Raw genomic sequence first — 25,191 nt, 5'->3', positions numbered from 1 at the left:
AAGCTTTTTTCAGACGCATTTATTTATTTATTTATTTATTATATTTGTATACCGCCCCATAGCCAAAGCTCTCTGGGCGGTTTACAGTAACTAAAAACATTAAAAACAAATATACAAGTTTAAAACACACTTTAAAAAAATTAAAACAATTTTAAAAAACACATGCTCAAATGCCTGGGAGAAGAGGAAAGTCTTGACCTGGCACCAAAAAGATAACAGTGATGGCACCAGGCGCACCTCATCAGAAAGTTCATTCCATAATTTGGGGGCCACCACTGAGAAGGCCCTCTTCCTTGTTGCCACTCTCCGAACTTCCCTCGGAATAGGCACCCGGAGGAGGGCCTTAGATATTGAGTGTAGTGTACGGGTGGGTTCGTATCGGGAGGGGCATTCCATCAGGTATTGTAGTCCCAAGCCGTGTAAGGCTTTATAGGTTAAAACCAGCACCTTGAATTGAGCTCAGAAACATACAAGCAGCCAATGCAAGCAGGCCAGAACCGGTTTTATATGTTCGGATCGTCTGGTCCCTGTTACCAATCTGGCTGCTGCATTTTGCACAAGCTGCAGTTTCTGAACTGTCTTCAAAGGCAGCCCCACATAGAGTCCATTGCAGTAATCTAACTTGGAGGCTACCAGAGCATGGACAACTGAAGCCAGGTTATCCCTGTCCAGATAGGGGCGCAGCCGGCCACCAACCAAAGTTGGTAGAAGGCACTCCGTGCCACTGAGGCTACCTGAGCCTCATGACAGAGATGGTTCTAGGAGAACCCCCAAGCTACGAACCTGCTCCTTCAGGGGGAGTGCAACCCCATCCAGGACAGGTTGGACATCCACCATCCGGTCAGAAGAACCACCCACTAGCAGCATCTCAGTCTTGTCTGGATTGAGCCTCAGTTTATTAGCCCTCATCCAGTCCATTGTCGCAGCCAGGCACCAGTTCAGCACATTAACAGCCTCACCTGAAGAAGATGAAAAGGAGAAATAGAGCTGCGTGTCATCAGCATACTGATGGCAATGCACTCCAAAGCTCTGGATGACCGCACCCAACGGTTTCATGTAGATGTTGAACAGCATGGGGGACAGAACTGATCCCTGTGGAACCCCATACTGGAGAATCCAGGGTTCCGAGCAGTGTTCCCGAAGCACCACCTTCTATAGCTGACCCGCCAAGTAGGAGCGGAACCATCGCCATGCAGTCCCTCCCACTCCCAACTCAGCCAGTCTTCCCAGAAAGATACCATGGTCGATGGTATCAAAAACCGCTGAGAGATCAAGAAGAATCAACAGAGCCACACTCCCCCTGTCTCTCTCCCGACAAAGGTCATCATACAGGGCAACCAAGGCTGTTTCTGTGCCAAAACCAGGCCTGAAACCTGACTGAAATGGATCCAGATAATTGGTCTCATCCAAGAGTGTCTGGAGCTGGCCTGCAACCACTCGTTCCAGGACCTTGCCCAGGAATGGAACATTTGCTACCGGCCTGTAGTTATTAAGATTTTCTGGGTCCAAGGAGGGCCTCTTCAGGAGTGGTCTCACTACTGCCTCTTTCAGGCAGCCAGGGACCACCCCCTCTCGCAGAGAGGCATTAATCACTTCCCTGGCCCAACCGGCTGTTCCATCCCTGCTAGCTTTTATTAGCCAAGAAGGGCAAAGATCCAGCACAGAAGTGGTTGCACGAAACTGTCCACGCACTTTGTCAACGTCCTCAAGCTGTACCAACTGACACTCATCAAAGAAATTGGGACAAGGCTGTGCTCTGGATACCTCACTTGATTCACGTGCTATAACACTGGAGTCTAAGTCCTGGCGGATGCGAAAGATTTTATCCTGGAAGTGCCTAGCAAATTCATTACAGCAGGCCTCAGATGGTTCTACCATGTCCCTGGGGCCAGAGTGTAATAGCCCCTGGACAATTCTGAAGATCTCTGCTGGGTGGCAGAGTGGTGATTTGGTAGTGGCAGCAAAATATTATTTTTTTGCTGCCCTCACTGCCCCTAAATACAGCTTACCATAGGCACTTACCAGTGTATAATTGCATCCACCAGGAGTTTGTCCCCATCTGCACTCAAGGTGTCTCCTATATTGTTTCATCGCTGTCAGCTCTGGGGTATACCATGGAGCCATACGAGCTCTACACAGGAGAGGGCGCTCAGGAGCAATCATGTCAACCGCCCGGGTCATTTCTGTATTCCACAGTTCAACCAGGGTTTCGACAGGAGTGCCAGCCCTATCAGCTGGAAAACTCCCCAGAGCCCATTGGAAACCATCCAGATCCATTAGTCTCTGGGGGCGGACCAACTTAATAGGTCCCCCACCCTTGCAGAGGGGAAAAGCCACTGTAAGTCTAAACTTCAGCAAGCAGTGATCTGTCCATGACAGAGGGACTGATGTAAGGCCCTCCACATTCAGATCACCATCTCCATGTCCAGTTGCAAAAACTAAATCTAGAGTATGTCCTGCTACATGTGTTGGGCCAATGGGATATTGGGACAGTCCCATGGTTGTCATGGAGACCATGAAATCCTGAGCCGCCCCAGATAAGGTGGCCTCGGCATGGATGTTGACATCCCCCAGAACCAACAGTCTGGGGGATCTCAACAGTACACCTAAGACCACCTCCGTCAGCTCAGCTAGGGAGTCTGTTTTGCAGCGGGGTGGGCGGTACACCAACAGAATCCCCAGTCTGTCCCGCTGACCCAACATAAGGTGCAAACCCTCCAGACCAGTAGTCACATGAACAGGGTGCTTGCAGAGGGAGATGGAGCTCCTATAGACCACAGCAACCCCCCCTCCCCGGCCCTCAGGTCTACCCTGATGCTGAACCAGGTACCCTGGTGGGCATAGCTGGGAGAGGCTGACTCCCCCCTGCTCACCCACCCAGGTCTCGGTTATACATGCCAGATCGGCTGCCTCATCCACTATTAAATTGTGAATGAGGGAGATCTTATTATGCACTGATCTGACATTTAGGAGCAGCATGAAAGACATAAATCTCCCTAAGTTAAAAAACCAAAACATAGCTTACTAAAAATGTTTGCCCCATCTTACTGTTTGCCCCCACACCTGCAAAGAAGACTCGTGAGATGTAGCATTAGTTTGTTATATTTACAAAATTTAACATATTTTGAATCAGAATTCAAACATATCCAATCAACAAATTATAACATGCAGGCAGGTGAGGAATTGAACTATTCTGGTGGGGATGCAGTCCCCCCCAGACCCCTGGGCATGTATGATAGCTGATAGCTGTGGCTCCTTAGGCAAGGATGTGGGCTAAGACTCCCTCCTTGCTAGATGAGCCCTGGGAGTGGATCCCTCATGCGCATCCTGGCCCCGCTGTACACGCATTCACCCCGATATGCATGACAGTCCATGCAGGCACCTCTCAGTTACCCGCAGACCTGAAGGCCTGCAAGAGTCCTGAAGGGCGTCCTTACCCAATAATGCCTCAGTATACCTGCATATCTCTCCACCGAAGTCCTCACCTGCCCAAACTCTGCCAAAATGTGCTGCAACCATGTCATTCCTTGGAAGCCAAACGAATTAATCCAACAGTATAAAGTAGGCAAAATGTGAAGGGCTCCAAAAAGGAGGGCCCAACCAAAAATATCCTACTTGGCCCCATCAGGCGACCAGGATTGCCCATACTGCATTAGGGAGGGAGGGAGGGTGCAATCGAATGCACGGAGGAAGATCTAGGGGGTGGGGCAGAGTTAAATGCGGCCGCTCCACTTCCTCCCATTGACGTGATGTAACACGTCACTCCACTCCCTCATCCAATCAGGAGTGGCCCTCCCGAGTCCTTCCTGCCTAGGATGGGTGGGAGCAAACCCACCCCCACGTGACTGTGGGAACACCATTGACATTAAACAGCTGGAAAAATATTTTCCAGCAACATAACATATGGTTGCTATCATAGGCCATCTTTTGAATTAACAAGCAAGAATTAAAATTTTAACAAACCCATTCATGGAGCTCAACACTGAAAAGTTTGCTTGTGAGATAAGCCTTCCAATAAAAGTACTGTATATGAAAACTGAGTTTATTCCCACTGCAGTTAAAAAACTAAGCAAGGGCTGAGTCTGTTAATTAATTTAAATGAGATTACAAATCAACAACACATTACATAATGTTAATTTAATTGCCAGTTTTATTTACCTAATTAAAAACACTTTGTAGAAAAGTGAACAGTTTTGACAGTGGGTAGTTTGGTGATGGCATAAGTAGGGTAAACTGCTGTTATAAAAGATGCTGGTAAAACTGTGTAAGAGATGTGACCAAAAGGGTTTTAAAATCATTGAGCTTAAAGTACAAAAACATAATCACTTTGATTTTCAATGAACTAAATAATATCCAAGGTTTTTTTTGAGGTTGTAACTCTAAAAAAGGTAGGCAGCAACACAATGAAGTGACAAAACATAGCTGGATGCATAGTGGTGGCTGCTACAGGGTAGAATTCCAGAAGGAGGATTTATACTCACAGATAAAAATGAGAGAGAAAATGTCTGGAATTCCTTCTCTAACTCTTAACAGTGTTTAAATTAAAAATACTTGGAATAAAATAAGTTTAGGTCATGAGTATTTTGAAACATCCAGTAAGGGAGAGAGATAACCAGCACATCTCTGTATTTAGTATTTTAGCTGAAATTTGCAGTAAAATTAGTTTTGGAAGGCAAAAACTTGCTGCACATTTCCATAAAATAGGAAGTCTACACATCATTTTCACATGTCATACATTTCCATGTGACTTTAAAAATATTTAATAGAATGAAAACCAAACACGTATATCACTTGAGTTAATGAGTGGAACACACAAATGTAGGTTGTGATTTACAGTATATGCGCACTAACTTGGGCATAAGATTAATTTAATTTGATGAGACTATCTTCCTTGTAAATATGCATAGGTTTGCTTTGGATGATATGAAGTGTTAAAGATGAAGTGTAAAAACTAATAATATACGTAACTTCAGCACAAGTTGAGATGATAGAAAATTGTTCTAGGTGGTTTCTGGGAAGTTTGTATGTTCAGCCAGGTTCCAGAAGTTGAAGGTTAATTATAATTAGCAAAAGAATGATTAATGTGTCAAACAGGGGTACAGAAGGAAATTATGGTGCTTAATTTTATGTTGTCTTTGCATTTCTCTGTCCCTGATATTTTTGGGTTTCATAATTTGTATCTGTACAAGTTTGTAAATGGATAGGTTGTTAAAAAGTGTAATGATATGTCTCCTTGTTAAAATAATGGAAAGTTTAAATAGAAAGTTATGCATTTATTTATTTTTACCCTGTCCTTATCTGCTAGGATCCCAGGGCAGTTTACAATTGGCCCCTTAAAATAAAAATAAAATCAATCCTGAAATAATACTTCAAACAAATAATACAACTATGCAATCAAAGCAAACCATTTTGCTATAGCAAACTGATAGCTTTACTTTCAGTTGGTTTCACCCAGGCATTTTCAGTTTTCCCCAAAAGCCTGGGTGAAAAGATGTGTCTTCAAACAATGTCAAAAGGGTAATACCTTCTTGGCACCACAAGATCCAATTTCCCCACGGGAAATAACGATGGGACTTGCAGGATAGCCTTCTGGGAAGGTTTGTATGGAGTATACAGTAGGGCCCTGCTTTACGGCGTTCCACTTTAAGGTGTTCTGCTGATGCGGCGGCTTTCATTTTCAACTTTAAAAGTATTCTTTGCTCTTTTGTGACGTTTTGCGACGTTTTTGCGCGACGTGGCCCATTATAATGAATGGGGTTCCGCTTTATGGCGATTTCCGCTTTACGGCGGGGGTCCAGAACGGAACCCGCCATATAAGCGGAGCCCGCCTGTACCTCACAGCAGTAAAACCAGATTATGTATGAAAGTGTTTCAGAAAGCAACAGCATTTCTTGACATCTGTTTGCGAGTGAAGGGGCAAAATAAGACAAGGACACATCAGCTTGGGTTGAACAAGGGCCACTTTATTAAACTATACAAAAACACCTTTTAAAGTGACCTGCAGAGGGAAACCTAGGTGCGGAACTATCTATAAGCAAGCATCTTGCCATACAGCTCACGGGCAACCAGCCCCTGCTTGGGACAAGGGCAAGCCCCATCTGCTTACTCCTTCTGCCAGCCACACCCAGTAGGTGAGCAGGGGGGCCTTCTCAGGTCACCACCCCCCGGGGCCGCACAACCCTCGGGTGGATGAGTTAAGTTGACCCCAAAAGCAGCCCATATCCTGCCCTCAAGCCGCAAAGCTCGGACAGACAGGCCTCTGGAACCGCCAATCACCTCCAAAGGTGCCTAAGGGGGCCACCGAGCTTTTCGCACCTTCCCGCCACAAAAAGGGGACAAATTTCTATTTAGTCCCCTTTTACCCACTGCTGAGAAGCGCCTCTCGCAGACACCTCTGCAGGTCTGCCAAAAAGACGTTACCTGCGTCAGACAGGAGAACGCCATCGGCCGTGTACAGTTCACCCATCCAGTGCTGAATGCAGGGTGTGAAATAGCCAACCCCCCCGCCCCAGAATAGCCAACCGAATTTGCCGGTTGACCTTCTTTCGCGCTTGGTCCATCCCTATCGGGCTCCAGACACCATGCCAAACCCTTCGCGGGAGTATGACTGACCAAAGCAGACGTACCCAAGGCCGACATTGCCTTATTAACTGCATGCCATGCATGCCTGCCAAACTGAGGGCCATGCCCTTAAGTAACCGAGGCCATCGTTGCCTCCTGAACTGCATGTCCACACATGCCTGCCAAACTGAGGGCCATGCCCTTCCGTTGCCTCCTGAACTGCATGTCCGCACATGCCTGCCAAACTGAGGGCCATGCCCTTCCGTTGCCTCGCCAACTGCATGTCCGCACATGCCTGCCAAACTGAGGGCTATGCTCTTAAGTAACCGAGGCCATCATTGCCTCCTGAACTGCATGTCCGCACATGCCTGCCAAACTGAGGGCCACGCCCTTAAGTAACCGAGGCCATCGTTGCCTCCTGAACTGCATGTCCGCACATGCCTGCCAAACTGAGGGCCATGCCCCTCCGTTGCCTCCTGAACTGCATGTCTGCACATGCCTGCCAAACTGAGGGCCATGCCCTTCCATTGCCTCCTGAACTGCATGTCTGCATATGCCTGCCAAACTGAGGGCCATGCCCTTCCGTTGCCTCCTGAACTGCATGTCCGCACATGCCTGCCAAACTGAGGGCCATGCCCTTCCGTTGCCTCCTGAACTGCATGTCCGCACATGCCTGCCAAACTGAGGGTCATGCCCTTCCGTTGCCTCGCCAACTGCATGTCCGCACATGCCTGCCAAACTGAGGACCATGCCCTTAGGTAACCGAGGCCATCGTTGCGTCCCAAACTGCATGTCTGCACATGCCTGCCACCTGAGGGCCTTGCCTCAAATACTGAGTCGGGAATGACCACCACATGCGGAGATGTCTGCACTGAACCAAGCTGGGACAAAGTGGGTAGGAGCCCGTCCCAAAGTATTCCTCGCCAGCCAAGCCACCACACTGCAGCCCATTGACTGAGGCCTAACTGTAAGCCCAGGATAGGGTGCGCAGCTGCTCCATCCCTGTCCAACAACATTGCCGGTCCATCAATGTTATACAGGTACAACTCCCTTCCATGGAGACATCTGATTGCTGGAGGGCCCGTTGAGACAAATCTCCCTTGGATCCGGCCACCACCTCACCTATCCTAAAAGCTCCAAAAACCAGCATAAGGGCTGCTGCCTGGAATAGTCTGGCTTCATAGCTTGAGGAGCATACTGTTTTTCACTGGTCCACCATACTCAATAAAATGTCCCATGAGAAAGGGCAACGGGGATCGAGGGTGGCAGGGTGTTCTCTAGCCCACCCAGCTAACATACGGCGGACTCTGAAGTCCCTGGAATAAGTGGGAAAATCATCAGCCTTTACCTCGAAGTGCTTGGACTGAGAGGCCCAGTCTCCAGCCATTCACTAGGCAATCCCAGCAGGTGACTCACTGAATAGGCTACTCTGGTGCATAGCCCTTGCCGGCCCAGAAGTCCTGGGAAAAAACCCTCCTGCATTCTGATAGCTGTTGAGCATGTTGGGGCAACAGACCGGCTTATGGCCATCTTTGACTCTGCTCCCCAATCTCCCAATGTGCAGTTGCACAGCACAGCTGAACCGCTCCACCTGAGTCTACCTTACCATGCCCCAAAAGAAAACATTAAAACTCTGGGCACTAGAGAACAAAGGAACAGACAAGGGCCATAACCCTACCTAAAATGGAAGGGAGAGTTCCCAAGCCTCACTGCCTATAAGTCCAAGCCTGCAGCCAGCACAAAACCCCCGATGCATCCACGGACTTCCAGTTCTACCTCCCAGCCCCACCTAGAGATGCTATGGACCTTCAGCCTGCAGTTCAGAGGCTCTAGCCCTGAGCTATGTCACGTAATTCTACAGCAAGTTAGTTAGTTCTTCCCCAGGAGTGTGGGAAAACTAGACCAAATGATTTGGGCAAGAATATAAAATGTAACCTGCAGTTTGGCTCTAATTTCTTGATCAATATTTGATCACAACAAGCATTAAATTATTATACAGCCACAAACCTGAACCTGTAGTAAGGCTGTGGAAGCCCTGCTATGACCTCATAAACCACCAGAAAAGACCTCTGATACCTGGAGGGCAGACAAGAAACACTTTCTTGGCCTAAGTGTCATGAAACCCTACTGACTGACCACATGAGTATGATTGGTGGTGAATTAGGTGGTATGCCCAGGAAGGTTAACACCGGGCAGGATGGTCTATTGACACAGCCATTAAGATGAACCAGTTACATAGCCATTCCATAATCTGTGACATCAGGTGTTAACATGCATCCAAATTTTATTTTATTTTTTTATCCTCTCATCCCAACAGCCCCTTCAAGGAAGGAGCGGAAGCGCTCCATGCGAGAATAGAGCAGCCTATATGTAATGCTCTACCTCATAGAATTGACTGAAAAGGCAAAAACCCAGCAGCTATAAATCCCCTTGTATCCCCACAGTAGATGAAAAAACAGATTAGATGTCATTCCCATAGGCATTAACTAACTGGTAGGAAGCCATTACTGATTGCCATTGCGTCTAAGCCCAAGACAAATTTAAGAGTGCAGTCCCTTAAGGCAAGCCCTGAGACTACAATATGGGATCCAGAAACTGAAAGAAAACCCCATAACAAAACAAACCTCCCCAGGAACTCGGCAGTCTGCAAGCAAGGTCCCAGTACCTCGAGCTTAACAGGGGAGGAACGCTTTCCTTGAGCAGCTACTGCTGGGTGCTTCTCCTCACCGCTGTGAGGGCCACTGGCCTCATATTTCTCTGTTTCACATAAAGAAAGGAAATAATTTATGAGTAAGCACACTTTCCCAGCCACCATTTTAGTGCAGCTAACCCAGTTCCCCAAAGCACAGATACTGGAGATATGGCGCTGCCACCCATATTTGGCCGACTGCAGCGGCCTCCCCCTTGTAGGCTTCCAAACACCTATCATAATAGATGTCCAAAATGCAAAATTAACATCCTATATCCCTTTCTAGTAAATGATATCATAAATCCAAGAGCAGCAGATACTGAGGATGTGTTGCTGTCACCAATATGAGGCTGCACTATAGCAGGTTTTCCAACACTCTAAATAGATGAGCCAATGCAACAGTTGCACGCTATATGTAATTCCAGGTAATGATATCAGAAGTCCTAACTAAAATGTAATTTCAGGTAATGATGTTTCGTTGTTGGTGCCACAATCCTCAGTAAAGGGGGGGAAGAGTCTGCCTGGACCTTAAAAGGCAGCCCTATGTCAATAAGAGTCTAAGATCCTGTAATATGAGGGATCTCTATTAGGCAAATCGGGCTTTCCTCTTTATTCCTATTCCCCAATCAATATGATTACCATCTGCTAAACTTTCCATTCCTAACTAAATTCAGGTAAATGCCTCTTCTGTCTCAGAGTGAACAAATAGCCTGAAATTAACACTTGGAATGCAAAAGGACCGCTCACTTAAGATAGAGCGATTTAGACATTTTCTAGCAAACTGTTATCTCCGCCCTTATTATCATATAACTATGAAAGGCCCAAAGGCTAAAAAGGCTCACTAGGCCCCACCAATATACTAGTATGTAGTATAATAATCATATAATTAAGTACTTCAAACCTCATACATGCCCGGGCCTAGCAAGAAGTTGTACCTATGCCTGGGCCTAGCAAGAAGTCATAAGCCTCATGAAAGGGCTCTGCCATCACATCATGCATAGGGTTGCCATATTCCAGTTCCACAAATCCGGGCAGGTTAATTTGCATATTATGTAAAGTATTTGCATATTATGCAAATATCTGCATATTATTTGCATATTATGCAAATTATTTGCATATTAATATTTGGATTGTCCAGTTGTTTTGTTTTTGTGCTTAGGAATTACCACCAAAAGCTGGGGAAAGATGTGAGAAATCTTTTTTTTAAAAGCAACATTTTCAGCCTAGACTCTAGTTTAAATGCCTAGACTCTAGTTTCCAACACTATGGAGTATTTATTGATTGATTAAGACAATTTATATCCTGCCCTTTTGCTGTTAAAAACAGAGCTCAGCACAGCTTACAAATATAATAAAAACAATAATAATACACAATCAATATAAAAACATAATAAAAACACAAAATAGCAACAAACATAAAGTAAGTCAGGGTAGCAGTACGGTTAACCATATACAATATATTTCAAAGATGCGGTGGGTGGAGAAAAACAAGAAGCCAAAATGTTAGGAAAAGGAGTCTTTCACACCACATGCTCAGTTCTAAATACTGTTGCAGCAAGTTTTACAAATTCCTCCAGTATTCCACTGGTGCAGGCACTCAGACATTCAAAGTATCTGTATGTTTCTTAGGTTTTATAAAAGCAGAGCTTTGCTTAACTCAAAATTTCTTCTCCTTTTGATCAACCACATCTACACAGGTTCCACCTCCATACTCAAAATGAAACTGGGCCTGGAAGTGTGCAACAACCCCACACATACCTTGCTAATTAGATTACCAATGCCAGGATGTCTGTCTTATCGACTACTCTCCTGCTCCACGGGCATCATGAAAGACCCAGTCCTGGGCTCAGAAAGAAAATAAATATCTGGTCCTCTTCAAAGTATTGATAAGCCTCTTGTTTTAATTGAAATTAAATTCTTGTTCTTATCACTAATGGGAGTTAATTATCTTGCATATGCTGCTGTTGCTTCTATGGCTGTAACGGAGTGAGGTTAAAGATAAGTGAAATGCAAATAGGAAAAAAAAACAGAAGGCAGTAACACTTTCCTAAATGTAATACCATACCAACCACAACAAGATTCCTATGAGTAAGGCAAAAAACTAAGCATCTCACAACCAGTCAGGATTCCTAACCAAAAACTAAAAATATGATAAATGAAGAAGTATTTATATAAGCATGACTATCAAATATATTTATTATTTACACAAACTGTAAAGATATTTATAGTGCAATCCTAGGTTTATTTATTCAGAAGCAAGTCCCAGTGTATTCAGTGGGGCTTACTCAAACAGGGACAGAAATGCAACCTCAAGTGATAAGCAACTTCATTCACACAACCCAAAATTCCGAATCATGCCACTTTATGCTGTTTTGCAACTGTTTATACTTGTTTTTATGGTTATTGGATTTTAAATGGCTTTATTTCTTGTTGTGAGCTGCCTTGGTTTCCAACCCTACCTCACAGGGGTGTTGGAAAGACTCCATACACACACACGCAAACACTGCAGATGTATAAATACATACAGCCCATATAATAGTTTATTGTCAAACCAGTTGGTCATTGCAGAAAAATCAGTATTAGTTTTAAAAAAATCAGTATTACTTTCCTACAGAATAAAAACTGTAATACCTAAGTAAGCCCTGCCTGCTTGCTTTAAAATAGGACTGGAGAAGGGGGCAGAAAGAGTTAGAACACAAACACAATTCTTTTTTACATTCACTCCAAAGTCCCATTGATTTTGAGCACATTCATAACCATGTCTACTCAAAAGTAAGTCCTATTGAATTCAATGGGATTTACTCTGGGCATATGGGATTAGCATTGCTCTTACAAAAAGCAAGCATTGGGAAGGTTTTCAAAACACTGCCCAAGATCTGACTCCTGCACACAAGAGGAAAAAAACCTGAAATGTATATACTTACCCAATTTATGAGATTTTCAGATAAACGGGGTGAAACCACCATTTTTTCTAGACACTGCTGTGATGCGTCCTTCCCTGGCTCTCCCTGTCAGGTTCCTACCTGCTCGTGGTTACTGCCTGTCTCTAGGCACCACCAGGGACTCCACCAGTCCGGACCGCACTCTCTTATGGTTTACCTATCCGCTCTAGCACAGATCTCAACAGATCCCCCTGCTAGGCAACCACCAGTAACATCCCAATACTAGTATTCCCAGAGACTCTGAATACTGGTATTGTTATTCTCTTCACCGCTGCCACCATTTGTTACAGTTCCCCTTCAGCCTTGGTCATTACCTTACCCTCCCTTCTGGTCTGTGAAACCCCAGTCAAGGATCAGGCCTTTGGTAAACCAAATTAAGTATTTATTACAGATAACAAAACTAACAAGATTAACAAGATTTCTTCTTAAGGCACATAAGCATATGGTTTTACTCAATACTAATCTGAACTCCACCTCCCTCCTGGTAAACAACTCTCTAAACCCCACCAAGCAATCCACTCTTTCTCTTCTCCCCCCCAGATCCCACTCTCACTCTTCCTTTTATACATTCAGCCATTTTAAACACTCAGCCAATCATCTCGCATTCTACTGCCCATTCACTCCCCCTCCTCTTTCACTCCACTTACCATGTATCTTCTAAAACAACAACACTTACCATATATACATTAATATAGGAACATCACAACTGCCTCAAATCAATGAAACTGAAACACAATCCCTGATTGGCTGCAATCCTGAACGGGCGGGGTTAAAGCTAGGAAGTGCATACAGTACTGTTTAAAGAAAGATTTAACAGTCGGGGGGGCTGCTGACGTTTTTATGCATATCTCGAGAACCGGACCACCTAGAAACTTTTTTTTTTTTTAAATTAAAGCTGAGAATCCGGGCCACCTAAGGGGCTAGCCGGGGGCCGTGTGGCATGCATAGAATCCGGGCAAAACCCAGCTAACCGGGCAATATGGCAACCCTAATCATGCATCCACCCTATAATAATATAATAAAGAACCAACCTGTGTATATCATCATGGGGGGCTAAGCTGGATAACCTGTGGGGGTGGGCAATCCTCCCCCTATGTCTGGGCCTAGCAAGAAGTCATAAGCCTCACAAAAGGGCTCTGCCATCACATCATGCATCCACCCTGTAATAATATAATAAAGAACCAACCTGTGTATATCATCAGGGGGGGCTAAGCTGAACCTGTTGGGGGGAGAGTGCTCAGAGGGAACTTAAACTAGAAGGATTAGACACAATTTCTTTTGTTCGTCCCTTTTATTTTGATTTATTTTTAATTTCCCTTTATGTGCATGAGTCTGTCTTTAACCAGTGTATTAGCATGACTATATTTAATTTTGTTTGTATATCCAGTATAGTCTCATTTATTTTTAAACTTCCTGTGTCTTTCTTTTAACCAGCAGCAGCACTAACGTGGCACTGCTCAATAAAAAGCCTCAATCAACCCCTCCACAACTGCTAGGTGGGGGGGGTATCGGACGTGCCGCTGCTAGGCCCCACTACGAGGCCCACTGGTCAGGCCCCTTTATGAGGCCTGCCCCAGTCGCAGCCACGCCGCAACTCTACCACCCACAGCTGTTGGGACTCCCAAAACCCCCTCTGGGGGTAATGAATTAGGCCTAATAGGCCCAACCAACGCCGACTGTCCTGCAGCTTTCTCTGCTATGTCCCTCATCGTCCTCTCGTCGCTCGTTGAAAGAGGAGGTAGGAGGGGCGGCCTGGCCTTAAATAGGCCCATGGCCCCTCCCCTCCCTGCCGCAGGTCACACACACATAACGCTGCGACACACGACGTTGCCCTTAACGAAGATGGCCGCGGCAGCATCGCTCCCTCCTCGCAACTATGCCCCACTTATCCATGCTGCGCAGGTAAGTGGGGCTTCATTACTTTCCGACATACATTTGTATGGTATTACTAAAATGCTTGTCAGTGTTTGAAATGGAATTGAACATTGCTTAATAGACTAACTTCTGGAAGTGCAGACTTGTGCTACTGGATAAAAATGATGAGGTTCCCTTTTCCTTTGTCGTCTTGGGTCAGAAGTAAAGCAGAGGATATTACTTCTGCTCTGAAACATAATTGTAAGATTTGCCTATTTCTTCTCACCTTTTTCCAAAAATGGTGAAACTTTGGCAGCAAATGCATTCATTTAAAACTGAATCTGTCCCAATCATGTATAAAGTAGGGGTTGAGTCTGATTCTGAGAGCAAAAGAGGTGTGCAAGTAAGTGGGGTAGGACTCCCCCCCGCATACCACTCTACCTTCAGCTTTTTCTTTAGCATTGAAAGTGAACCCAGCTGGAGAACAGTGTCTGCAATGGGATGGAGAGGTAAGCCAAACGAAGGAACAGGCTCTGCTTCCCTCATCTGTTATCCTTTTGGTTTTCTAAACTGGAACAGAGCTCCTCCACAAATGATGATGCATGATTGAGGCAGACCCAGGTTTAAGCAGACTGGGCTACAGTCATGTGTAGCTTAAGCCAAGAAGGCAAAAGCGTGGCACCCTTTGAATTGTATCCTGATTCAAGAATAATTTGGCTAATAAATTCAGACTTTTGACAGACCATGGTGAACTAACATATTGTTGCGTGCCTCCCCAATCTCCAAGCGGTGAGATCTCAGGGGTCCCTGCGCTCATCCGGGGTTTGGTTTCCTTTGGGAAGAAGGTCAGCAGAGACTGCGGTGTCTTTATGAAATATGGTTTATTTATTTACACACATTCCAATCTGAGCTTAAGATGGAGGGGTTCAAGGCATCAGCAGTCCAATATCCAGCTTTTCCATCTGGGTTGCAGGAGGCATCCAATAGCCATGATGCAGAGAGCCAGCCTCTCTGCCTGCCTCCAGTCACCAGCCTTTCTCTAGACACAACTAAAAACACAAACCTCTCCTAGGCTCCAGGATGGGGGGGGAGGTCTCCTGAAGAGTTTCAATGACAACAGGATCTTCCTGGCTTATTCATCAGTTGCTGGGCACCTAATAGGCCCATTAACTACCTGGCCACTCTATTAGCTTAACAAAAGAGACTCATCTCTTTTGTGGAATAGTCTCCCCGAGGAGGTATGCCTGGCGCCGACACTATTATCCTTTCGGCGCCAGGTTAAAACCTTTCTCTTCTCTGGGGCATTTTAATCTAAGTTAATTTGAGTAAATGTTGTAATTTTATTTTAGATGGTGTACTTTTATATACTTGTTGTATTAGATCCTGTAATTTTATTATTGTATATGTTTTTATGTTCACCGCTCAGAGAGCTGTTTGCTAGTCGGGTGGTATATAAGCTTAATAAAATAAAATAAAATAAAATAAAATAAAATAAATAAAATAAATCTGACCAGCAGAGCGAGTTCCTCATTCCAAGTCACAGGATTCCAAATCAGAGGCTGGAAAGGGGACCCACAGGGATCATCCATTCCAACCCCCATGCTCATAACAATATGAAAACCTGCTAAATTCCCATGCCAGTTGAAATGTCTGTTATACAGAATTGATATTAAATGTAAAATATTTGGGTTCAGCTTACATATGTAGTCATTTTTACATGCAGAAAAAGTAGATAGCATTTTAACATCTAAGCAAGATAACGTGGAATTTAATGCAATAGAAATAATCATGAACATCCATTGTTCCTGAATTAAGGTCTGAAGTGACTCCCCCATCTTATGTATTTCATACTCAAAATCTTTTTATTGCTTCAACAATCAATAAAGAAACAAAGCACTTTGTTATGCAAGAATAGTTAATTGGTTGTTTAATATCATTTGTGCAGAATATCTTACAGTGCAGAATATTATAAGGTTTTTTTCTGGGATAGTAACCCGTTGCTACTTTTTCCTTCACATAAATCTCTTGATTTTTTTAAAGCACAGATGAGAGATTATTTTTAAAGTAGTAAATAATTTTCACTCAGAACATATGTTATCAGTATTATCAGAATTTGTTATCAGCATTAAGCGATTTTGGGCTTCTCCAATTTCTAGTTCCATTGTAATTTATATTAGTATATCATATAGTTTCTAAAGAAATCAAGTTGGGAATGGGATAGCCTGTATGTATAGAAGAATGCCCCTTTAGTCTTTTAAATATGTTTAACTGATTTTAGATTTGTGGATGCCTACATACATGTTCCTTGCATCGAATTATTGGATTTTATTGTGTATATATATATTCCTCTGTTGTACACCGCCCAGAGAGCTATGCTAGTCGGGCGGTATAGAAATTCAACAAATAAATAAAAATAAATAAAAATAAAAGAGAGAATGATGGAAATGTAGGTGATGTTGCATGTCTTATATTTTGATTCCCATAAACCTTGGAGAGAGTTCTCCTGAAATGTTTCAGAAACATGCAGATAGATTAGTGGCAGCTGCAAGTTAGTGATGAGGCTGATAAGCTTTGTAAATCAGGCACATATAGGGCTTCCTTTGGTGATTTTTTCACACCTGGATTCTAACCAGGTGGAGATGGAGTCTCTAATGTGTGTCTACTCATTCCTTGTTCCCCTCACAACCAAACAGGTTCTAACTGGCAGGGTCAGGAACTCCCACATTCAGAACTACTTGAACTGAAAGGCATTATTATAAATATGAAACTGGTGGTGGCACTCTGTAGGATAAATTATTATTATTCATGGGATTGTTGTGAAGGCTCTAACATCTGCCCTAATGTAGTTTTTGACGGCAATTTTAAAACTCATGGTTTTGCTTTGAATCATATAATTCCATAACAGCATTATTTCAGAAAACTAAGATTGCAGTTCTCTATTCATTTATGGGGAGTAAGTTACATTTAACTTTCCTTTTTATTTGAAATGGCTTGCCTGATTTTTGTAATTATCTTTAGAGTTTCAGTTATTGGTTTAATTTATAAAATTTCTTAATTTTCTGTAATAACTGCACTCAAGGCAACACACAAACTAGAAACATATCTTACACAACCTGATTCAGCGGGGTCTACATATGTTTTAAAATCTTAAATAGTTCAGAATTCAAGAGGGAAAGTGAATACATTGTTAGGCAGTGCTGTGTGTATATTAGCATATGAAGGTGAAAAGAAAAAAGATATTCCTTAATTATTTTGTTGCTTCTTTAAAAACTCAATTTTTACAGAAGAATGTTCATAGTAAACATGATGAATACCCAAGAAAGCAATTAAAATTTTAAATTGTCCAAGATAGGGTTTTTTTTAGGATGCTAAATCATAGTTTTAACATTTCATGCTAGGTAATGGAATTTGTGGGGAGGGGGGTGAGTTTCTTAACCTGAGACAGATGAGCAACAAATGGGGTCACCAAATATGGTCAGTTTCCATCTAAATCACTCACTACTTGAAAATAATAGTTTAATTAAATATTTTTGTGAATGTAGCTTAGATTATAGTGTCATACTTATATTTAGTTCATACTTTAAAGAAAATATAAAATTAAGAGAAAAGCCTTTGGTTTGTTGATTTTTAAAAATTAATGTAGTAGAAGGGGTTCCATTGACATTTATTATTATTATTATTTAGTATGGTGTGAGCACAATCATCTTAATGCCTGAAAATTGCATTTAAGTCCTGTCGTGAATTTATTATACTTCATTCTCTGCTTCCTTTAAACAGAAAAAGCTACTTAAATTTTAATTTGAGCATGTCAGCATGGCCATTGCTAGATACCAGTCAGCAACTCATTGGAGGCTAACTTTGAGAGATGGTCCTGCCCTTCTCTCAAAGTGGACTGCCAACAGGTCCCTTTGCCCCAATCCCTATTGCCACTTAGATGGCTGTTGGGGTGCTGCAAGTACCTTCATGGGGATGTATTTGGCCCGAAGCTTCTGACTGCTCTAGATATGTGTAAACTAGATGTACAGTTAATTTGGAATTAAAATATCTGTGTATGGGAAGACTGGGCAGCCTTGGGGTGGGAAAATGGAAATGGACTGCCTTCAAGTTGATTCTGACTTATGGTGACCCTATGAATAGGGTTTTCATGGTAAGTGGTATTCAGAGGGGGTTTACCATTGCCTTCCTCTGATGCTGAGAGGCAGTGACAGGCCCAAGGTCACCCAGTGAGCTTCATGGATGTGTGGGGATTCGAACCCTGGTCTCCCAGGTCGTAGTCCAACACTGTAACCACCAAGTGGGAAGGCAAAGTTTAATTATTTCTCATCCTGCCATGATCCTGACAAAAATATGCTCTCCATAGTTGCTCTTTTCATTTCTAGGGAAACCTCCAATTAGTGACTTGTTTACATTAAATCACATTACATTAAATCATAGTTCATATTAAACCATAGTTTGTTTTAAACTAGCAGTATGCAGCTCCTGTGGTGCTCCTTTTTTGCTCCTGCTGCATTGTAAACAAACAAGCCAGAGTCTGGCCTGTCATGTCATCTGAATCTGGCCGTGATTTGTTTCCTCCAAAGAAGCTATGACTGGTAGTCAGGGTTTGTTCTTGGTTTACTGCTTGTGCTTTGTTTGAAGGAAACAATCCACAAGACAGGGTTTGAATGATGCAACAAGGCTAACTCTGTCTTGTTTCACCCACAGTGCAGGAGGAATGGGTGAGAAGTGCTATGAGGACTTTGCAGCAATGTGTACCAGCACAGTGCTTATTCACATTAAACTATAGTTTAACTGTGGCTTAATGTGAGGTATGAACTGGGCCACTGTGATATAGCTAGACAAGAACTGGGAAGACCCAGGTTTAAATCTCTGCTCAGCCATGAAGTTCACTAGGTAAATCACTGTCTCTCAACTTCACTTACCTCACAGGGTTGTTGTGAGGATAAAAAAATATTTAAAAAAAGAAAGAGAAGGTGGGATATAAATGTAATAAAGCTTCTCATCTCAGTATTTGGTTGCTTATAGCACAACGCTATTTATGTCTACTCAGAAAGTTAGCTTCATTTAGTTTAATGAACTAAATTAGCACATCAAGGATTGAACTAAAATTCATTAGCACATTTAGGATTGTAGCCTTAAAAACTTTAGGATTAGACTACAGTTCAAAACTTTCTCAAATGCTATAGCTTCTTTTCTTTTTCTATTCAACAATGTTGCTGGGGTTGTTGTTTTTTGTATAGGTGTTTTATGAAAATTTGTAATAGGTGTATGTGGCTATGATTCAAAGTTATCACAGAGCATGCCAACATAATACTCTTTGTGGAAAGACAGAGCATGAGCTCTTCAAACTAAATCTTACAGAACATATTTCTTCAAAGAACTTGAGCAAATCAATAGCAAATTGCTGATACGTTTCTTCAATTTCTTTGTAGATTCTGGACAATCAGGAAGTCCAAGCCACAATGATCCTGCCAAGAATCCACCAGGTAAAAATGACTTTTAGGCCATTTTGCAATTGAACATTGTTTGACAACAAGTATCATACTGTTAATAGTTAAAGAGTGTGTAATTGGTCAGCAACCTATTTTATTCCAGCAAGTACAACTGTGATTAGGACAAGCAGCAATTTCATTAGTTCTTGTGGCCTCAGTCAAGATTCTGTTAATTACAGGAAAAGTTTCTGCTACGAGCAGGATAGGCTTCAGTAGGAAGTTGGATTCCAAATTGTGTTATTTTTGAAAAAAGTGTCTTAAGGTCTGCATTTTATGTTTGCCATAATAATTAAATATATTGTTTTCCCCAGGTAGCATGCCATCACGTGGGTAGTCATAGTATCATCTAGCGTCCAAAGGCAAGAATGTACTGAAGTCAAGATCTGTGGTGAGCAAGCCGCTCCCACTCCAGTTTCATTCTTGCCTTTGTCTGAGGCTGTTGATCTCTCCAGTAGTGTAAGGCTAGAGCAGAATTTAGTGCTGTCAATGTGTGTGTTTGTATAGTGTGTGTGTGAGTGAGTGTGGTGGGGCTTCTGCTGGCTCCCAGCCCATTGGGGCCTTTTGTCCTGGGGTCTCTCCCTCTACCTGCCTCGGTGGGATGATGCTTGACTTCCCCCTCCTTCCTCTCCCTGTTCCCCCTTTTAATTTTTAGTACCATGGACTGCACTGAGGGTCCTCTTGCCCCTGCCTTCAGCGGCAGCATTTCCCTCCTCCCTTAGCCAGGGAAGAGCCCAGTGCTATCGCGTCTGGCTCTCCTGCCTTTGTTCCCAGCCCCGTGGCACCCGCCGCTCTTGTGACGTCTGCCTCACAACCTGCTTTTTCAGCGCTGCCTCTGCTTCAGACACCAGTGTGCGGCTCCCATTGCCCGCTGGCTGCTGCCACGGCTCGTCCCTGCGGCCATTCGCTGCCTCAGCTGCTGGCTGCTTCTCGGCCATCCCGCTTCCAAAGCGCTGCTCCCCTGCACCATCAGATGTTGCTTGTTGCGCTCCTGCACCTTCCTCTTTGCCACTGTTTCTACAGCGGCTTGCACGGGAGGCCTCCGGTTTCCATCTCTCCCTGGCTATTAGCCCTGGGGGGCTTGCGGGCAGCTGCTTAGTGGTGATGCCTGTCTCGCCACCCCCCAGCTGTTTGTGCACCTGGGTGGCAGTGAGATCCGTGACCACCATTTTTGTTTATGTCCTCTCCATGTTAACTTTCTCACCATTTTTTAAATTTGAATTTCCCGCCCCTTTTATGTGATTGAATTAACAGTTAGTAATAGGATCTTTCTAGAGAATTTATTTCTACTCAGGGTATAGAGGCTACTGAATCTACAGTACTGGGGATAGTACCGCACCCCCCTCTCTGTGGGCATGTACTACCACTCCTTTACCTGCTATAATGCACAGCAGCAGTACCGCACCCCCCCATTGGGTGTGTACTGAGATACATTTCCTCAGCTAGTGCATAGGACCAGTACCGCACCCCCCCACCTATGGGCGTGTACTGAGATCCATTGTCTCAAACAGTGCACAGATATATTTCCTCAGCTAGTGCACAGGACCAGTACCGCACTCCCCTCTACCTGTGGGCGTGTACTGCAATCCATTGTCTTATATAGTGCACAGGAGCAGTATTGTGCCTCTCTGTCTCTCCATGGAGGCACATCTAAGCCTGGCCTCCTCAGATTGCATCTTGACTACTGCATCTACCAGCACGTGAATGGGGCTCCTATCCATCTGCATTGCTGCGTGTTATAATGGCAGATCAGCGACCCGAGACAGATGATAACCAGCATTGCAAGCTTCAGACGCATCACAAGGATTCAAAGCGCAAGTTGGTGCAGCTCGAGGAAGTGGACAAGGTGCTTGGAATGGTTCGGGCAACCACGTCTGTTCTGGATCCTTGCCCATCTTGGCTAGTGAAAGCGAGTAGGGCTGGAACCACCGGCTGGGCCACGGAAGTGGTTAATGCCTCCTTGAGAGAGGGAGTAGTCCCTAGTAGTCTCAAGGAGGCTATAGTGAGACCTCTTTTAAAGAAACCTTCCCTGGACCCAGATAACTTGAACAACTATAGACCGGTGGCGAATGTCCCCTTTTTGGGCAAGGTCTTGGAGCGGGTGGTGGCCAGCCAGCTCCAGGTGCTCTTGGATGAAACCAATTATCTGGACCCGTTTCAATCCGGTTTTAGACCCGGTTTTGGCACTGAAACAGCCTTGGTCGCCCTGTATGATGACCTCTGTCGGGAGAGGGACAGGGGGAGTGTGACTCTGTTGGTTCTCCTTGATCTCTCAGCGGCATTTGATACCATCGACCATGGTATCCTTCTGGGGAGACTTGCGGAGATGGGAGTTGGGGGTACTGCTTGGCAGTGGTTCCGCTCCTACTTCGCGGATCGTCACCAGAAGGTAGTGCTTGGGGAACATAACTCAACAGCCTGGACTCTCCATTGTGGAGTCCCTCAGGGGTCGGTTTTGTCCCCCATGCTTTTCAACATCTACATGCAACCTCTGGGTGCGGTCATCAGGAGTTTTGGAGTGCGTTGCCATCAGTATGCTGATGACACGCAGCTCTGCTTCTCCTTTTCACCTTCTTCAGGTGAGGCTGTTGATGTGCTGAACCGTTGTCTGACCGCGATAATGGACTGGATGAGAGCTAATAAACTGAGGCTTAATCCAGACAAGACTGAGACATTGTTGGTGAATGCCTTCCCCGCTCAGATGGTGGATGTTTATCCTGTCCTGGATGGGGTTACACTCCCCCTTGAAGGAACAGGTTCGTAGTCTGGGGGTCCTTTTCGACCCTTCCTTGTCGCTTGAGGCTCAAGTGGCCTCGGTGGCTCAGAATGCGTTTTACCATCTTCGTTTAGTAGCCCAACTACGCCCCTATCTGGACAGTGACGATTTCGCCTCAGTTGTTCACGCTCTGGTAACCTCTAGATTGGACTACTGTAATGCGCTCTACGTAGGGCTGCCCTTGAAGACCGTTCGGAAACTTCAGCTAGTGCAAAACGCGGCAGCCAGGTTGTTGACAGGGACCCACTGGTCCGCGCATATAACACCTGTCCTGGCCCGTTTGCACTGGCTGCCTATTTGTTTCTGAGCCAGATTCAAGGTGCTGGTTTTGACCTATAAAGCCTTACACGGTGTGGGACCGCAGTACCTTGTGGAACGCCTCTCCCGCTATGAACCTACCCGTTCACTTCGTTCAGTATCCAAGGCCCTCCTCCGGGTACCAACTCACCAGGATGCCCGGAGGATTGTTATTAGATCTAGGGCTTTTTCTGTGGTGGCCCCCGAACTATGGAACAGCCTACCTGAGGAGATACACCTGGCGCCTACGGTACTTTCTTTTAGGCGCCAGGTTAAGACCTGGCTATACTCCCAGGCATTTTAATGTTATTTTAATGTTATTATAATGTTCAATTTTAATGTCAATATGTTCTATTTAATGTTTTTGTTTAATTTGCTGTTGTTCGTCACTGATTTTATTGTATATTGTATTTTAATCCTGCTTTGTTCACCGCCCAGAGAGCTACTCGCTATGGGCGGTTTAAAAATGAAACAAAATAAATAAATAAATAAATAAATCAAATAATAAATAAATAAAAATAAATAAATAAACTTTGGGCAACCATGTCTGTTCTGGATCCTTGCCCATCTTGGCTAGTGAAAGCGAGTAGGGCTGGAACCACCGGCTGGGCCAGGGAAGTGGTTAATGCCTCCTTGAGAGAGGGAGTAGTCCCTAGTAGTCTCAAGGAGGCTATAGTGAGACCTCTTTTAAAGAAACCTTCCCTGGACCCAGATAACTTGAACAACTATAGACCGGTGGCGAATGTCCCCTTTTTGGGCAAGGTCTTGGAGCGGGTGGTGGCCAGCCAGCTCCAGGTGCTCTTGGATGAAACCGATTATCTGGATCCGTTTCAATCCGGTTTTAGACCCGGTTTTGGCACTGAAACAGCCTTGGTCGCCCTGTATGATGACCTCTGTCGGGAGAGGGACAGGGGGAGTGTGACTCTGTTGGTTCTCCTTGATCTCTCAGCGGCATTTGATACCATCGACCATGGTATCCTTCTGGGGAGACTTGCGGAGATGGGAGTTGGGGGTACTGCTTGGCAGTGGTTCCGCTCCTACTTCGCGGATCGTCACCAGAAGGTAGTGCTTGGGGAACATAACTCAACAGCCTGGACTCTCCATTGTGGAGTCCCTCAGGGGTCGGTTTTGTCCCCCATGCTTTTCAACATCTACATGCAACCTCTGGGTGCGGTCATCAGGAGTTTTGGAGTGCGTTGCCATCAGTATGCTGATGACACGCAGCTCTATTTCTCCTTTTCATCTTCTTCAGGTGAGTCTGTTGATGTGCTGAACCGTTGTCTGACCGCGATAATGGACTGGATGAGAGCTAATAAACTGAGGCTTAATCCAGACAAGACTGAGACACTGTTGGTGAATGCCTTCCCCGATGGTGGATGTGCACCCTGTCCTGGATGGGGTTACACTCCCCCTGAAGGAACAGGTTCGTAGTTTGGGGGTTCTTTTCAACCCTTCTTTGTCTCTTGAGGCTCAAGTGGCCTCGGTGGCACGGAATGCATTTTACCATCTTCGCTTGGTAGCCCAACTACGCCCCTATCTGGATGGCGATGACCTTGCCTCAGTTGTCCATGCCCTGGTAACTTCAAGATTGGATTACTGTAATGCGCTCTACATAGGGCTGCCCTTGAAGACAGTTCGGAAGCTGCAGCTAGTGCAGAATGCGGCAGCCAGACTATTGACGGGGACCAGTCGGTTGTCGCACATAACTCCTGTTCTGGCTCGCCTGCACTGGCTACCTATTTGCTTCCGGGTGAGATTCAAGGTGCTGGTTATGACTTATAAAGCCTTACATGGCGTGGGACCGCAATACCTGATGGAACGCCTCTCCCGCTATGAACCTACCCGTTCACTACGTTCGACATCGAAGGCCCTCCTCCGGGTTCCAACTCATTGTGAGGCCCGGAGGGTGGCTACTAGTTCTAGGGCCTTCTCTGTGGTGGCCCCCGAGTTGTGGAATAGCCTCCCCGAAGAGGTCCGCCTGGCGCCTACATTATTATCTTTTTGGCGCCAGGTAAAGACCTTTTTATGCTCCCAGGCATTTTAATCATTTTTAATCATTTTAATCGTATCGTTTGAATCGTGTTACACTAATCCTAATTATCTCCTATTTTGTTTCATTGTACTTTTCTTCTTTTGTATTGTGTATGTTTAGTGATTTATTGTTATGATCTATGTATTTTATCTCATGTTGTCAACCGCCCTGAGAGCTATTTTGCTAAGGGCGGTATACAAACCCAACTAAATAAATAAATAAATAATTCCAAGCTCCACTCCAAGGCTGTCGCCAAAACTAAACAAGTCCCTACACATAGTGCCTCCTAGCGAGCTTGATATGTTTCAGTTCCTGATGTAGAGGACACTCATCAGCAGGCATCATCAGCTCTTTTTCACTCACCTACTGAGTAGTCAGGTGACGAGTTCAGGGGGTTCCCTAGCCAACCAACTTTGGACTGCCCATCTCAGTCGATGGCGACAATATCTCATCAATCAGTTCATCCTCACTTGACCCAAGAAGGGCAAGCCCTGTCCTCAGAGCCTCAGGAGGCTGTACCTGATCATCTCCTTGGCCTGCAACTGACCCCCG

At 44.7% G+C, this 25,191-nt stretch overlaps 1 protein-coding gene across 12 annotated transcripts in view; it reads left to right on the top strand.

The window, feature by feature from the left end:
• NFIB (nuclear factor I B) overlaps positions 1-25,191 on the top strand; it is a 326,941-nt gene that overhangs the window by 161,583 nt on the left and 140,167 nt on the right. For 11 of the 12 annotated variants that reach the window (XM_061630103.1, XM_061630123.1, XM_061630095.1 and 8 more), the window contains exon 3: positions 19,478-19,531. The exons of the other annotated variant lie outside the window; for it this stretch is intronic. In XM_061630103.1, the coding sequence (XP_061486087.1) occupies positions 19,478-19,531 (54 nt within the window). The remainder of the gene's footprint in view (positions 1-19,477; positions 19,532-25,191) is intronic. 12 annotated transcript variants of the gene reach the window in all.

The sequence above is a fragment of the Rhineura floridana genome, chromosome 1 (assembly GCF_030035675.1).
Source record: "Rhineura floridana isolate rRhiFlo1 chromosome 1, rRhiFlo1.hap2, whole genome shotgun sequence".
Classification (NCBI taxonomy): Eukaryota; Metazoa; Chordata; class Lepidosauria; order Squamata; family Rhineuridae; genus Rhineura; species Rhineura floridana.
Note: the sequence above shows the minus strand (reverse complement) of the source record. Positions and strands in the feature narration are given on the sequence as shown.